This window comes from Zonotrichia leucophrys, chromosome 5, assembly GCF_028769735.1.
Source record: "Zonotrichia leucophrys gambelii isolate GWCS_2022_RI chromosome 5, RI_Zleu_2.0, whole genome shotgun sequence".
Taxonomy (NCBI): Eukaryota; Metazoa; Chordata; class Aves; order Passeriformes; family Passerellidae; genus Zonotrichia; species Zonotrichia leucophrys.
This window is the reverse complement of record NC_088175.1, coordinates 9,693,993-9,707,294: the sequence shown is the minus strand read 5'-3', so window position 1 is coordinate 9,707,294 and position 13,302 is coordinate 9,693,993. Positions and strand designations below refer to the sequence as shown.

The 13,302-nt window shown below is 40.8% G+C and overlaps 1 protein-coding gene across 2 annotated transcripts in view; it reads right to left on the bottom strand.

Moving 5' to 3' along the window:
* Positions 1-13,302, bottom strand: part of SYNE3 (spectrin repeat containing nuclear envelope family member 3) — a 61,867-nt gene that overhangs the window by 7,958 nt on the left and 40,607 nt on the right. The window contains exons 15-17 of one of the 2 annotated variants that reach the window (XM_064714090.1): positions 13,140-13,295; positions 12,343-12,492; positions 11,151-11,189 (exon numbers count right to left, since the gene is read on the bottom strand). In XM_064714090.1, coding sequence (XP_064570160.1) covers positions 11,151-11,189; positions 12,343-12,492; positions 13,140-13,295 — 345 coding nt within the window. The remainder of the gene's footprint in view (positions 1-11,150; positions 11,190-12,342; positions 12,493-13,139; positions 13,296-13,302) is intronic. The other variant, XM_064714091.1, reaches the window with a different exon arrangement.

Here is a 13,302-nt window from a genome sequence, read left to right as displayed (position 1 = left end):
GAAACTGTTGTTTTCTAGAAGGAAAACACTGCTGACTTTCTAGAAATTTTCTAGAATTGCTTCCAAGCCCATTTTCCCAAGTGGTGGTCACACATGCTCATGCCCAATGCGCAGAGCGGTCCCCTCACAGCCACCATACAGCACAGAAGGTCTGTGTTTGCTGCTCTCCAGTCAGTACAATGACAGTGCTGGTGCCTGGAAGAGAGGAGCAGCTTCTGCTCTCCATCAGCACAAAGGAACTGCATTTGCAGCTCATCCAGCCCCAAGTCATCTGCCCAGCAGCACCATGCACTGGCTTTGGGGTCTGCAAGACTGGAGGTCAGAATAAAGGCCCCACAGTGCAGCCTGCCTCAGCCTACCTTATACCTTACCAGGCCCTGCTCAAAACTTTATGTGATGCAAAACAATGAGAGAAAGACAACATTGGTAGTGAAGGAGACATTAAAGCTAAGTTTATTTCTGTGCAGCCCTAGGGGACACACAAAAGGAGTCCCAGAACACCTTGCTCTACAGTAGTGCAAACCTAGAGTAGGTCAGTTAATCTCATAAATGTAACCTGGTTTAGCATGACCAGGAGAGAATATATCTATGGCTACAGAATTCAGAAAAGATTAATTAAGAAGGGAGATTTCCACTGGCAAGATTCCTGGGTAACTCCTGCCAATGAGCTGAACTGTGTGAGTTTCCAAAAAAAAAAAAAAATCAACTCTCTTGAAAAGAAATCTGATTAAAAAGGCTCAATAACCCACTTATTTTATCAAACTAGGATTTATACAATGAACATAAATACAGTACTTAATCAGCTATATTAGGTACCAGCCTACATCATAAATGTCAGCACAGAACATCCACTGGAGTAGGGCCCACACTTTCCACAAAAGAAAATTAATTTATTGTGTTCAAGTCACAGGCAATGTCAGTCCCACAGCAAAATTAGGGCTTCTGCTCACTGTGGGGTGTTTAACAGGCAATGCCTTTGTCCCACTATAGCACCGTTACCTTTTTCCCAACCTGGAAATGAAATTTGAGATAATTTTGATAAGAAGGTAATATAATGAACATAAACTATCCATGGGAAGCATCAGCAAAGAAGATATGGAGGAGATTGATGGTAGAAGAAAGTAATTATGGCTTTCACTTTTTTTAATGATCTCTTCCACTGCTTTCTAAATTACTCAGTCCCTTATAACTCCATATAAATGCCTACAGAATTAATTACAAAGGTAAATACACAGCTGCAGTTACACATCATGAGACAGGTGTGCTGCAAAATCCTTCTGTTGTAGTTGGTTTGCTTCCATTATATTGAGTGGCTGCTGAGATTTAATTATTGTGTCAGGCAGATGTAGAGGCAGCAGAGCAACAGCTGCTTGCTCTATCATTTCTGGCCCACAGTACCTGGGCTGTAATTTGTTCCCTGAGGCCAAGGAAAACTCAGGTCCCTGGGCACTGGAACTGTCAGTGGATAAAGTCTACACGCCAGGGTGTGAGTGGGACTGACTTTGAGCACCACTGGGCAAGTTCCCTGGGTACAGTGATTATTTACCTTGAAATCAAAGCTTCACCAAGCTGGCTGCCTCACAGGTATCATCTGCTCCTACTGTGACCTGTTCTCAGAGTACAAGGCATAAATAGCTGTACTAATGAGACTTTCCCTTCTCTAGTCCTGACCTGAAATCCCTCTCATCCCCTCGATATCATCTACCTAAGGGCTGAACAAAGCCTGGAGGGTCTTCTGTGTTTACACTCAATGCTAAATCTATTATGCACAAGAGCAGCAGCCCCAACAATTGGCTGGAGCTCTCTGGGCTTGTCTCTGTAATGCCATGGATCAGCCTCTTATTGGTGTGTTCAGTGTAAATCAGTGCACTGTCATCCACAGTTCTGTTTTCATTGACAAGGATTTCTCATTCTTCATTCTTCATTGCATCCATAATACCCAGCAATATGACAAATACATTTTTCAGAGTGCCCTATCTGTAAGGAAAAAGACTCTTGCCAGGTTCCAGAATGCATGAACAAGCTTGTTTGTAGATATTAACAGCTGGAGTCCTGTCAGTGGAAGATGCAATTTGAGTTAATTCTGCACTGGGACAATTCAAACCATGCTCTTTGTCCTACCACTAAGGCACAGTAAGTCTTAATGCTGATGTCACAGGGAAAGATCCTGAGAGTTCAGTAGTTTATTCCAACTGGAATCCTCAAAAATGTTCTCACAAACTCAAACTGGGACAGAAACCCACCTCTCACTGACACAGTTGTGAGGACCACCAGTCTTCCTAGCAACACCTAAAACTTCTGTTTTACTGCTGTCAATCCTTTAGAATTTATTTTGAAAGCTACTTCAATCTGAAACTGTTCTTTCATTGCCAGGCCAGCTGCAACAGCTCTCTTCCCTGTTACATCTTTCTGCCTGTGAACTGGTGGGAAATGTGAGCATTTCCAGTTGTGCCTTGTCTCTGTTCCTGCCACAGCCCAGGCAGCAGATATCATATGGTCACTCAGGCACTGCTTTCCTGTGATGGCCACACTGCCAGTCAGCCACTATTTTTCCTACCCTGATTCTTCTACCAATCAGCATTTGATTCAGAGCAGTTCACTGACTCTGCCTTGATTTCTATAGCAAAGACTATTAATAACCCAAATAACATTTCAATCTCATCATTTCTCAAAGTGCTCTTAGATACACTGGAAGAAGCTGTAAAATAGTATTGCTTTTCACAGCTCATCCTCCAGAAAGAATTAATGCAAAATGGATTTATTAACAAGCTCTCATTTGCTCTCCTCTGAGCTTTCTGCAGAGGAGGATACTCAAGCTAACCACAGCAGCTCCTAGCATTAGAAAAATCTGTGGAGAGAGACTTATCTTGGGGCAGAACTTCAGAGAAGGGGAAACATTTTGCCCTTATCTGCTGCTTCTCTCCCACCTTCTTGCTGGGTTTATAGGTATTTGTGTTCAATGAACTTTTGTCTTCAATGTCAAGTTTCTCTGTTTTGTTTGATCACACAGCAAGGTCAGAATGTTGTATTTTTGACTCCATTTGTTGTCATGGGAATGACTCAGCTATAGCAAACATAGTATTATGATGCCTCTGCAGGACTGAAAATGAGGCCCACAGGAGCTGTGAGGGTTTGGTGTTTTCAGTAAATTTGCAATGATAAACCCTTAATAAATGAGGGCCTCAACCTGCACACACTGAAATCCACAGGAGATTTATCATTAATTTCAGTGTCTGCAGTGGGATTATGCACAGGAACAACCAAATAAAGTCAGGATCAGGAACTACTTCTCTGTGGAGGTCAGCAGGTATCTTACAAATGGATTCATTAGTTATATGCCCAAGTTGTTGTGACATGAAACCTACATTAGTTCCATTGCTTTGTGCTTGCTGGAACAATGATTTTTTTTTTTGTGGTTTTTGTGGGGGTTTTTATGGTTTTTTTTGTGAAACTATGAGAGGTGTTAAAGGATAAAAGAAAATTGAAGGAGACACAGTAAATTTTAATAGAAAAGATGATACATTTGGAAAAAGCATGAAAAATTTGAGGCACTGACTCCCTTTCAGAGGATGAAAAAAACAGCACTTCAATTTTACTACGTCAAGATATTCTTTGAGATCTGTGATGTGAAAAAGAGATGCTTTCAGGATGTAGTGACCTGAGACCATGGCCCCCACAGGAAATTCAGGAAGCCAAGGTACAAACCTCTGCTCTGCTGGACTCAAAGTGCTCAGGGTCCTGGAGTCAGGACACACTTCCAAGCATTCAGCACATCACTCAGGGTTAGAAAAGGACAGCCTAACACAGTTCTACCTTTGCAAGAGACAGTTTGAATATATCATTTCCATATGAGATGGAAGGTTGATGATGAGAAAGATGAGAAGGCTGGAACCACAGCCCTTGCTACACAGTGGAATTTCACTTTCCCAATCACTCCAGCTACTGGCATCAGTACAGCTGCCACCCAGCACCCACAGTGTCTGCAGTGCATGTGTCAGATATAGACTCCACTAAATATTCTGAAATCAAATCTTCCTCTGAGAAAAACTGGCAAAGCTCCAGTGAAGTCAACAGAATTTTAATTTCCACCATCTTAGAATAACAGTTGGAATACCTGGGTATTGAGCCAAAGTGTCAGAGATATTTCTGAAACACATATGGAAAAGGAATAGGTTGGCATTTAAAAGGAAAATATACTTTTCAAGTTCACCATCAGGAGTAAATGTCCTCCCCCTTCTCCCTCAAAACACCAGGACAAGCAAGGACTGTCAAGGGGTGGACGGCTGTGTTTTGTGTAATGCTAAATGGATGCTTGCTCCAAATGAACTGCACTGGCTGTGAAAATTCACATTTGTACTTGATTCATGCTGGGGCGTTTGAGTGACAAGCATGGGTTTGGATCAGGGAGTGCTCAGCAGCTCAGTCTGTTTGCAGTTAATAACTCCCAGCCAAGCGCACTGTGGAAAATCACTTGGATGGGAAACAGCAGAAAAGCACTTTAGAACTTGCTACAGAATATTCTTGTGGAAGTTGCTGAAGTGTTTTACTACAAATCAGTGCCCTCCCTGGTTTGCTATTGACCACATTCCAGGATATAAGAAAACACACAGTTAATCTGGTTATTTGAGAGAGCAGAGCAATATAGCATCTCATACCAGCCTCATTAGCAGAGTTTTGCTGCTGCTTGTGTGTCACCAGCGTGCCTGACAAAAATCATACCTGCACCACTGAGTCAGTCATCCAGCAGAGAGAAAATATTTAGTCTGGATTTATTCCTCTTACCTCAGAGTATTTCCTGCTGCCTGAAAACTCCTGCTCTACCTAGGGATAAAGAGTGCCTTAGTGTCCTACAGGCATGACACACAGACACCAGCAGCCATTCCACTTTGTGCCAGGGCTGTACCCAGCCCAGGTATCCTCTGTTCTACAGCAGCTGGCACAGATGCATGGGTAGTAAGGCAAGCACAAATAATTTCTCCTTAATATTCTCAGCCTCCAGCTACTTTCAGTTCAGGCAGTTTCCTGAGCCTGACAGGACTTGCTCATCTGTTTAACATTCAGGGAATCTTTCTTCCAGATACTTGTCCAGTTTCCCCTTAAACCTACACAAACTACACAGAGTCCTCAATGTTCTTTAGCAAGGAGATCCAGCTGGCATGAAGAACAAGTAATTTTTGTTAGTTTTGAACCTGGCTCCTGGCTCATTCTACAAGAGATGGAGAGTCACCCATCATCTATGCTCTCAGAAAAAATTGTGATGATGTGACACCCTAAATTAAATGCCTAGGCAGGATGAATCTAGGCCTACTTCCACAGTGGGAAGGTCACAACATATTGGGCTCAAACTACAGCAACAGGGACAGAGGAAGAACTTCCTAACAGGAAGAATAACTAGGCCTTGGAAAGGATCACCTACATAGGTAAGGATTCTACCACTTCATTATTCCTCTGAGAATAACTAGAGCTGCCAGGAAGGCTGAAACAACAGCCTGCCATACTGAAAGGAATCTTTCATCCTGGAGATGAAGTGGAGTATGCCTGGACAGGAGTATTAAGCAGCACCACTTGTTTTGGTGAAGCAGCTGCCTTATCAGTGCCATTCTGTCTCTGAGAGGCCCTGTGCTTCTGCCACTTGAGATCCCACTGGGTATTTCCTCAGCTGTCACTCACAGAGGCAGGTTATTGACAACAAGAGATCAGTTCCAGGGGGATCACAGGCTGCTCTCTCAAACCAAAGGAAATTGGGCATTTTTACCTCAGTATGAGATCGTTTGGAGCTGGGCTTCCCATCAGCCATGAATGTCCCTCTCCAAGATAAACAACACACTGCAAATCACAGCTGGCCTTCTCAAGAAGGAAATTATTCAGGGCAGTTGGATACTACTGTCACCACACAATTGAGCATCCAACATGCTCCTGAGCAAGGCACAATCCCATAAACCACATTAGGAACTGAGATCAGCCTCTGTTGATTAGAGGTTACGTGGCCTCTGCAGAAGGACAGTGAGACCCTGAGTTCAGAGCTGTATTTTCCTACCAGCAAACACTGCCCAGGGTAGGCAACCAGCACTGAGGAATAACTAGGGGGGGCCTGGGACCCCATTGATCCCTGTGCTTACCATTTTCCTTTGCATAAAGAGCTACCAGAATGAACCAGAATGCTGAAGAGAGGTTAACTGCAGCTATAGAAACAATTTTAGCTCTGACATTTTCCATCTTCAGACTGCTTGACTTTGCAACCTTAATTTTCCTTTCATTTCTGAAATGCATAAGCATATGCATGTAAATAGGTAAGTGTACAGGCAAATTAAAGACTGTTTTCTTCCTCAGGGAAGATTCCCCATGGCTGGGGGACAATCTAGAATCTTCCAGGGAGGCTTCATTTAAAAGAAGCAGAAAGCAAGCCAGCAGTTTGTATCTGAGGTTTCAGCAGCCACATATGGTGGGTATTTCAGAATTTCTGCTGCAAAGTCACTTAGAACCAAGCACTGTGCCATATGCTACTGTGACACAAATGGATTTATAAAGGTTAGCTTCTGTGTGCACATACAGCATGACATGTTTCCAGCATATCACAGGACAAGAGCTACAGCCTGATCTGTTAAAGTAGCACTGATTTCTATCATTCTCCAGACCTAAGCAAGCAGAAAAAGACCTTAGTCTTCTATATTCAAGAAGGCAGGCAAGTAAAACAACTTTTCCCAATTTCCAGCTTCCACTCATCCTTGCAAGTTGAAATAAACTAATTAAAATAAGCATAGAAAGAATAAAAATTGAAAGAAAGACAAAATGTTCTGGAACTTGCAGAAGAAATTATTGACATCAAAAAGCTGGTTTATTATGTCAATAATGTGTTTCCAGCTGTTTTGCCAGTGACTTCTCTCAAGTCAAGATCAAACTTTTCTTAAACTTCAGCAGTCACTATACATAATTTAATTATACTTGCATTTCATTTAAATACTTCAAAAATGCGACGGCTTGCTTTTAAATAAATAATAGGTATAAAGATTAGAGGTAATGATTAGAAGTGTTTTTCTTACAGTGCCTTTTACAGCTGTGTTAAAAACCTGTTTTTTCAGGTGTATACTGAAAATTGGTTGCATTCTGCTATTGCTCAACAAATCTCTCTCTGTCCTTACCTTTCAGTTAGGACATGAAATTATATCTGCTGAGAAAATCATTCTAAGCTATCTCCTTGGTGAAAATCTGCAGCTAAAGGACAGATCTCTTCACATAAAGCAAGGAGCACCAACCACCTGCCTAACTAACACCACATAAGCATGAAAGGAAAGAAAGAACCAGGTGTCCTGGGGAGCAGGATGGCACCTCTTGCACCAGCACTGCTGCAGGCAGAGCACTGGCAAGGCACAGGTGTGGCAGGACCAGATAAAAAACAAACAAAGAGCCCCAGATATCTAACATTTGGGGACACTGCAATGTAAATTGGAAAATGGCATGAAACCTCCAGAAAAAAGAGCACACGGACAGGGAGTCTCCCAGGTGCAGTAATGTGAAGGGAAGCTTGTAAGCCTGCTGGAAAAGGAAGGGGATGCTGCTCCTGGCTTAGCATACTTTACAATGGGTATGAGTTAGGAATGGGCAAGTAGAATTTTTCTGGAGGTGGGTTTGTTTTTTTTTTTTTTGACTAAGTTTTCTTTCTGAGCAAATATCACTGTAGTAAGAAAACAAGTCTATCTGCTAATTTTTAATGCTAAGGTGCCCTTCATCCTGTGTTTGGGTCATGGTATAATTCCTACAACAGGTAAGCACAGCCTTATAGGCAGAGTGATGGAAAAAAAAAGAGAGATATTAAAAGATACTTTCTAAGAGGTCTTTTTCATTTTACTAAGACTGTAATTGTACAGAAGATTTCAAGTGGATAACACCAGCAGGACCTGAGGAAAACCCTTTCAGTAGAGAGGCACCAGTACCACAGGCACTACCACAGAATTCTGTGCTTTTCTGCCACAAGGAGCTCCCATCATATCTGCACTTGGGCAGAGCAGAGCACAGCACTGTTTTCTTCCTGGCAAGCTGTGGCAGTTCTTGCTTTGCAGTTTCCTGAATGACTGCATTAATTTGATTGACTCCAGATCAATGGTGTCTCTAAATAAGATTAAATTACATGTTCCTTCTGCCTGTATGTTACAGGAGATTACTCTTAGCAGAATCTCAAAGGAAGCAATTAGCTGACCACTGATGTAATGAATTCTAATTATTTTGTTTGTACAAACAATAAAGCCAGATCGTTTGTTTAGCAAGGAAGTAATTACTCTGAGAACTTGAGAAAATAAATCAAACAGTGCTACCTAGACCTGTAAATAATGAACCTTCTACTTCCCATTTATGCTAAGAATGCTCATGGAATATTTTCAGGTAGCTGGGAGCCAACCTTTGAAAGTAACATTTATCATAGTTATTATTGAGCACTTGCTTGATTATGTTCTTGAGTGTGCTAGGTACCCTGCAGAAATATCCATCTGCGTTGGCTGTCACTGGCACCTGCTAAAAATTCACTGCAGCCAGTGCAATTTCCTGCAACTGCTTTTTGTTAATCAACAAGAAGTCACTCACATCACAATCATTAGGCTGTTCTGCTCCTAAGGGCACCAGTGGCAGGGGCATGTCCTCAGCAATGGATGAATGATCAGGAGAAAAAGCACATTACTATACATGGAGCAGGCTCTATTCTGCCCAACATCTGGCCATGTAGGCTAGAAATAGAATAAAATCAGAAGGCAGTCAAATGAGAATGGTTCTAGCTGGGTCTTCCCTTCTCCATGTTGATCTCTGCTGCTGCAAAATATTCACAGCTCCAGCAGGAGAGACAAGCAGAGTCACTGGGGACCTTGTGCTGCAAAAAGCAGAGAGCACTCCAAAAATACCACAACTTCTGCCACTTCTGCTGATTTTGTGTGACTCAAGAACATGAGGGAGCTGACAAATTAGAGATGACCTGAGCCTATTTTATGCAAACTCACTGGTTGTTGCAAGCACAGTGATGCAGCCATCTGCACTTCCTGCAGATACCAACTCCTGAGATCAGCCATTTCCTTCGAGGCAGTTGGCTTCCTTTACCATAGCATTCAAAAGATATTCATGCATACAAAAATATTTTCCTTAATCTTTCTTTCGTTTCCAGCCACATTTTAGGTGTTAGATTTAAATTTAAAGTAAACTGTATAGCCTAGAATTCTGCAGTTGGCCTGGTTTTCCTCTTTTCTTAGGCCAAACAGTGATACACCCAAAAGGGATCAGCATTATTTTCTGGCTCTCTTAAGTGGTGCTAAAAATTCTTATGGCAACACTGTCTCACATCCTGATAAAACTTGAATGAAAAAAAAAAAGACATTACTGCTTCCAGCACTTGGATTCTTGTAGTGTTACTGTTTAAACAGAGAATAAAAGCCCTGAGGTCAGTGAAATCGCACTGAAGTGAGCAGGGTATAACTTACAGCAACATCTGTACTGGCTGAAGGGCAACTGCAAATCACTTGTTAGTGCAATGGGAGCCATGTCCCTCATGCTTATGAGGTATTTCAGTTCTTCAGTCCTTTCCACCCTGAGCTGTTTCTCTTTGTGTTCAGTAGCTATTAAAAACTCAGAGAATGGGGTTTTTTTGTGCTCTTGCTGTAGGCCTAATTGACAAATGTTTGCTGCCTGCCATTATGTTAAGCCAGTATCTCTGAAAATTAACTGAAGACTTTAGTCTAATTTGGTGAATGTAAGGGTGAATAAATACCATGTACCCCAAGGCACATGAGGCAGATAAATTAAAAATGGCATCTAACTGTACTGGAGACATGCTTATGCCTAAAGCTTTTGTTTTGCTTTCCCTACAAACAACTTTACCAATCAAACAACATGAAATCAGAGAATTCCCTGGTCAGTCTTCTGGAATATCCCTGTGAGCCTCTTCTAGGGAAAAGAAGCACTACTAAATGTTTTGGCTGCCTCTACACCAAGTATTAAAATGTCATACTGTTTTTCCAGCCTGAAAAATTCTGGTGACCTTACTGGCTGAAACAATTAATGCTGAGCCAGACAGGCAAGAAGAGAAAGTCTTTGGGGGTCTTCAGCAAGGCTGAACTGCAGCCAAAACCATTGAGGAAGGTGTGAGAACTGCCTTAAAACTGGTCAGTACTTTGCTGGGTAAAAATATTGGAGCTGCTACTCCACATTTGAGAATAAGAAGAATATCTCATCAGAATGAGCAAAGTATTGATTTCTGGCCATGCTTGAAGTGCACCGTACTGCACCCTTTAAATATTGGTCTCTTCTACAGAGGTGTTGCACCAGGAGAAATCAAGGGTTTGATTTACCTTGGAATGACTATGTGATTATGATCCTGCAACACATTACTCATTCAATTCCTTTGTGTGGGCAAATAAAGCCTTATTCTATTCCTTCTAAACACAAATGGAAAGTGAGATGACAGTACAAAGCAGAACAGCTTTTATAAACAAAGCAAATTGTGACAGAAAAATTTGCTGACTTTATGAAAATGGGATCAAAAGTGCTGCTTGGTTTAATAAGAAACTGGCAGTATTTTGTTTTCTTTTAGCTTCTCCTTATCATCTCCTGTACTGCCTCTGTTTCTAATGTCATCACTTCAAAAATAAAATCCATCACAGGAGGAATTCTGCTGCTTAGAATAAGGATTTAGTCTAATAGCATTAGACAAATCTCTTGACTTTCTCTGGCTTTCTGCATTAGAAAGAAGGTGGGCTGATTGATCCAAAGCATTTTTTTTCAGAATGTCTAAAGAATTACAATTCCCATTTTCAAAATTATTCTAGGCACTTAACCACTAAATCCTTTAGATAGATATTTTGGCTCTTCCTTAGTCTCTTTTGAAAAATGAATTAAATTCATGTAGCGTGTAGATGTATAAAAACTGAGTTTCCCTCCTCTCCTAAATATCCTCTCTAAATGGATATTTAGCTTCTAGAGATATAGTAAGCCTACTTCAAGAGTAAAAACTCTGGAATAATTTTCCATTTAAAAATCTGCAAAGAATCAACAAATTCTTTAAGAGTGGCTCTTAATAAGCTAATTGATTTCAGGAATCTTCAGAAAAGTTTAAAACCATTTTCTGCAAAATGTCCAGTCAAATATTTTTTTAGCTTAATAATAAGAAACTGTCTTGCCTTTCTGAATCTGTCTGTTTCCTCCAAAGATCCAGCACTCTGTTTAAAAGAAAGAAAAGAAAAAGAAAAGAAAAAAAAGAAGCATGAAGTTAAGATCCCAGAAGAGCCTGTAAATGAGTATTCACCACACAGGGGATGTTTCTTTCATACTCATGGTCACCTGGACAGAGTGAACCAGCAGGAGATTTTTTTTAATGGGGTTTTTACCAACATTAGGCAGAAAGATGACATGTTTTTAGGTTCTTGACTACTTGAATCAGATAAGCAGTTCTCCCAGCAATAGCTTTGACTTTACTGACACCTATTGACTATGTTAATGCTTACAGAAATATGCTCTTTGTTAATAGAAGTCATGCTTACTTTCCATGCATTTTAAAGGATTCATGTTCTAAAAAAGCTCTGGATTTCAAGAAAAGGTTTCTCAAGGCAGAAAATTTTAAAATGTCTCAAATTTTAGGTGTTCAATTTTAAAAGCCCTCATGTACAGAAAGTACTGAATGCAAACCTGTAAATTCCTTTGATTATGGGATCTTGAAGCTGCTCAGATAATGTTTGAGTAGTAAAACTAGAAAAATATTAGTTAATAATTTTATATGTTAATGCTAAGAACATGGGAGTATCTTTAGCATGCCCTGGAATATCTTATAAATGATGATGAATTTTGCCACCCTTAGCGTGTATTATATATAACAACTAGGTAACTTCTTCAATAATTTGGTTTTTGAATTAAAATTTCTCATCTTTATTTCATTCCAAATCATTAACCTATAAGGACAGTTTTAAAAGGGACTAGGTCCTTCTGTGCAGTTACTTTGAATCCGTTCAGTCAGTGACTATTCTGTCTCACAGCAGGAGACACAAATAATGAACAGTGAATATATTTTTACTGCATGAACTGTCAAAAAATAACTCTATGGAGAATGTTGGGTGGAGAAAGGGCAGAAAATAGAAATCCATGTGCCCAGAACCAGGCACACACCCGAAGTATTCACACACACAGCTGCATGCCTCTTTGCCATTTACTATTCTGGTTTGAAACTTCCATCTCAAGAAATATCTTGAGCACAGTGTACAAAGGGGAAAAGCACACAACTCTTAATTAAGCAGATTACACATGAATACCACTGAAGTAAGACTAGCAATGTGAAGCAGCCTGAGAGAGCAATGGCAGAGCTCAGCAGCTGTCACTTACTGGTGAGCTCAGGGCCTCTCTCAGCTTGGATTTGTAGAGCATCCATCGGTAGCGCAGCTCCTCCAGGTCCTCAGAACTTCCCACCACAGGATGAAGATGAAGGAGGTCCTCAAAGAGTTGCTGACCATGAGGCACACGAGACTGCAGCTCCTAAAGGCAAAGACAAGGCTCAGCGGCAATTCAGGATTCATGAATTCCCCACTTTTTAAATCAGCATTTGATAAAACAGTGGTTTACACACACGTTTATTTTTGTTGTTGCTTTTTTGGCCTGAAATAATATGAAACTCACCTGCAGGACTCCTCTAGTCTTGGATATTCCTGTGTTTAGTTTCTAACAATCCAAAAAATCTAACAAATTGCCATGGCATTTGGCTATACTCCAAACTGTACTCTATACAGGAAGAATGAGACCAAATACTGATTTAACAGTGATTTTAATCAGCTTCTTTTAATGAACACCTTTGGCATAGCACACTGGAAATGTCCAGCCCAACAGCTAAATGCCAGGTGTTCCTTTCACTTCTACTCTGGTTCTGCCAGCCCTTTCCTAGTAGAAAGGATGAAAATTGTCCTAAATTCCTGAGCTTCATCTACTCTAGTGTCTCATACAGCAGAGTGTATAGTGTTTGAATTTTTTATTCTTGAGGATTTTTTGTGGTTTTTTGGGAGGTGGTGGGTTTTTGGTTTGTAGGAAGAGTGGTTCTGGGTTTTGTTGTTGTTGTTTGGATTTTTTTAATTCTGAAAGAATTCACGCTTATTGATGTATTTTTCTCCATTCACCCCCTGAAAACTAACCTCAAGTTTGCTCTGGTGTGCCTTAATTTCCTCTGCAGAAGATGGAGTCCCAGCAAGAATTTTGGTCAGTTTGGTGTTTTCTCCTTGGAGCCACTCTTCAAAGTCATGTAGGAGTTTCAAGTGGCTGCTTGCAGTTTGCCCTTCTCCCATCTTCTCCTGGGAC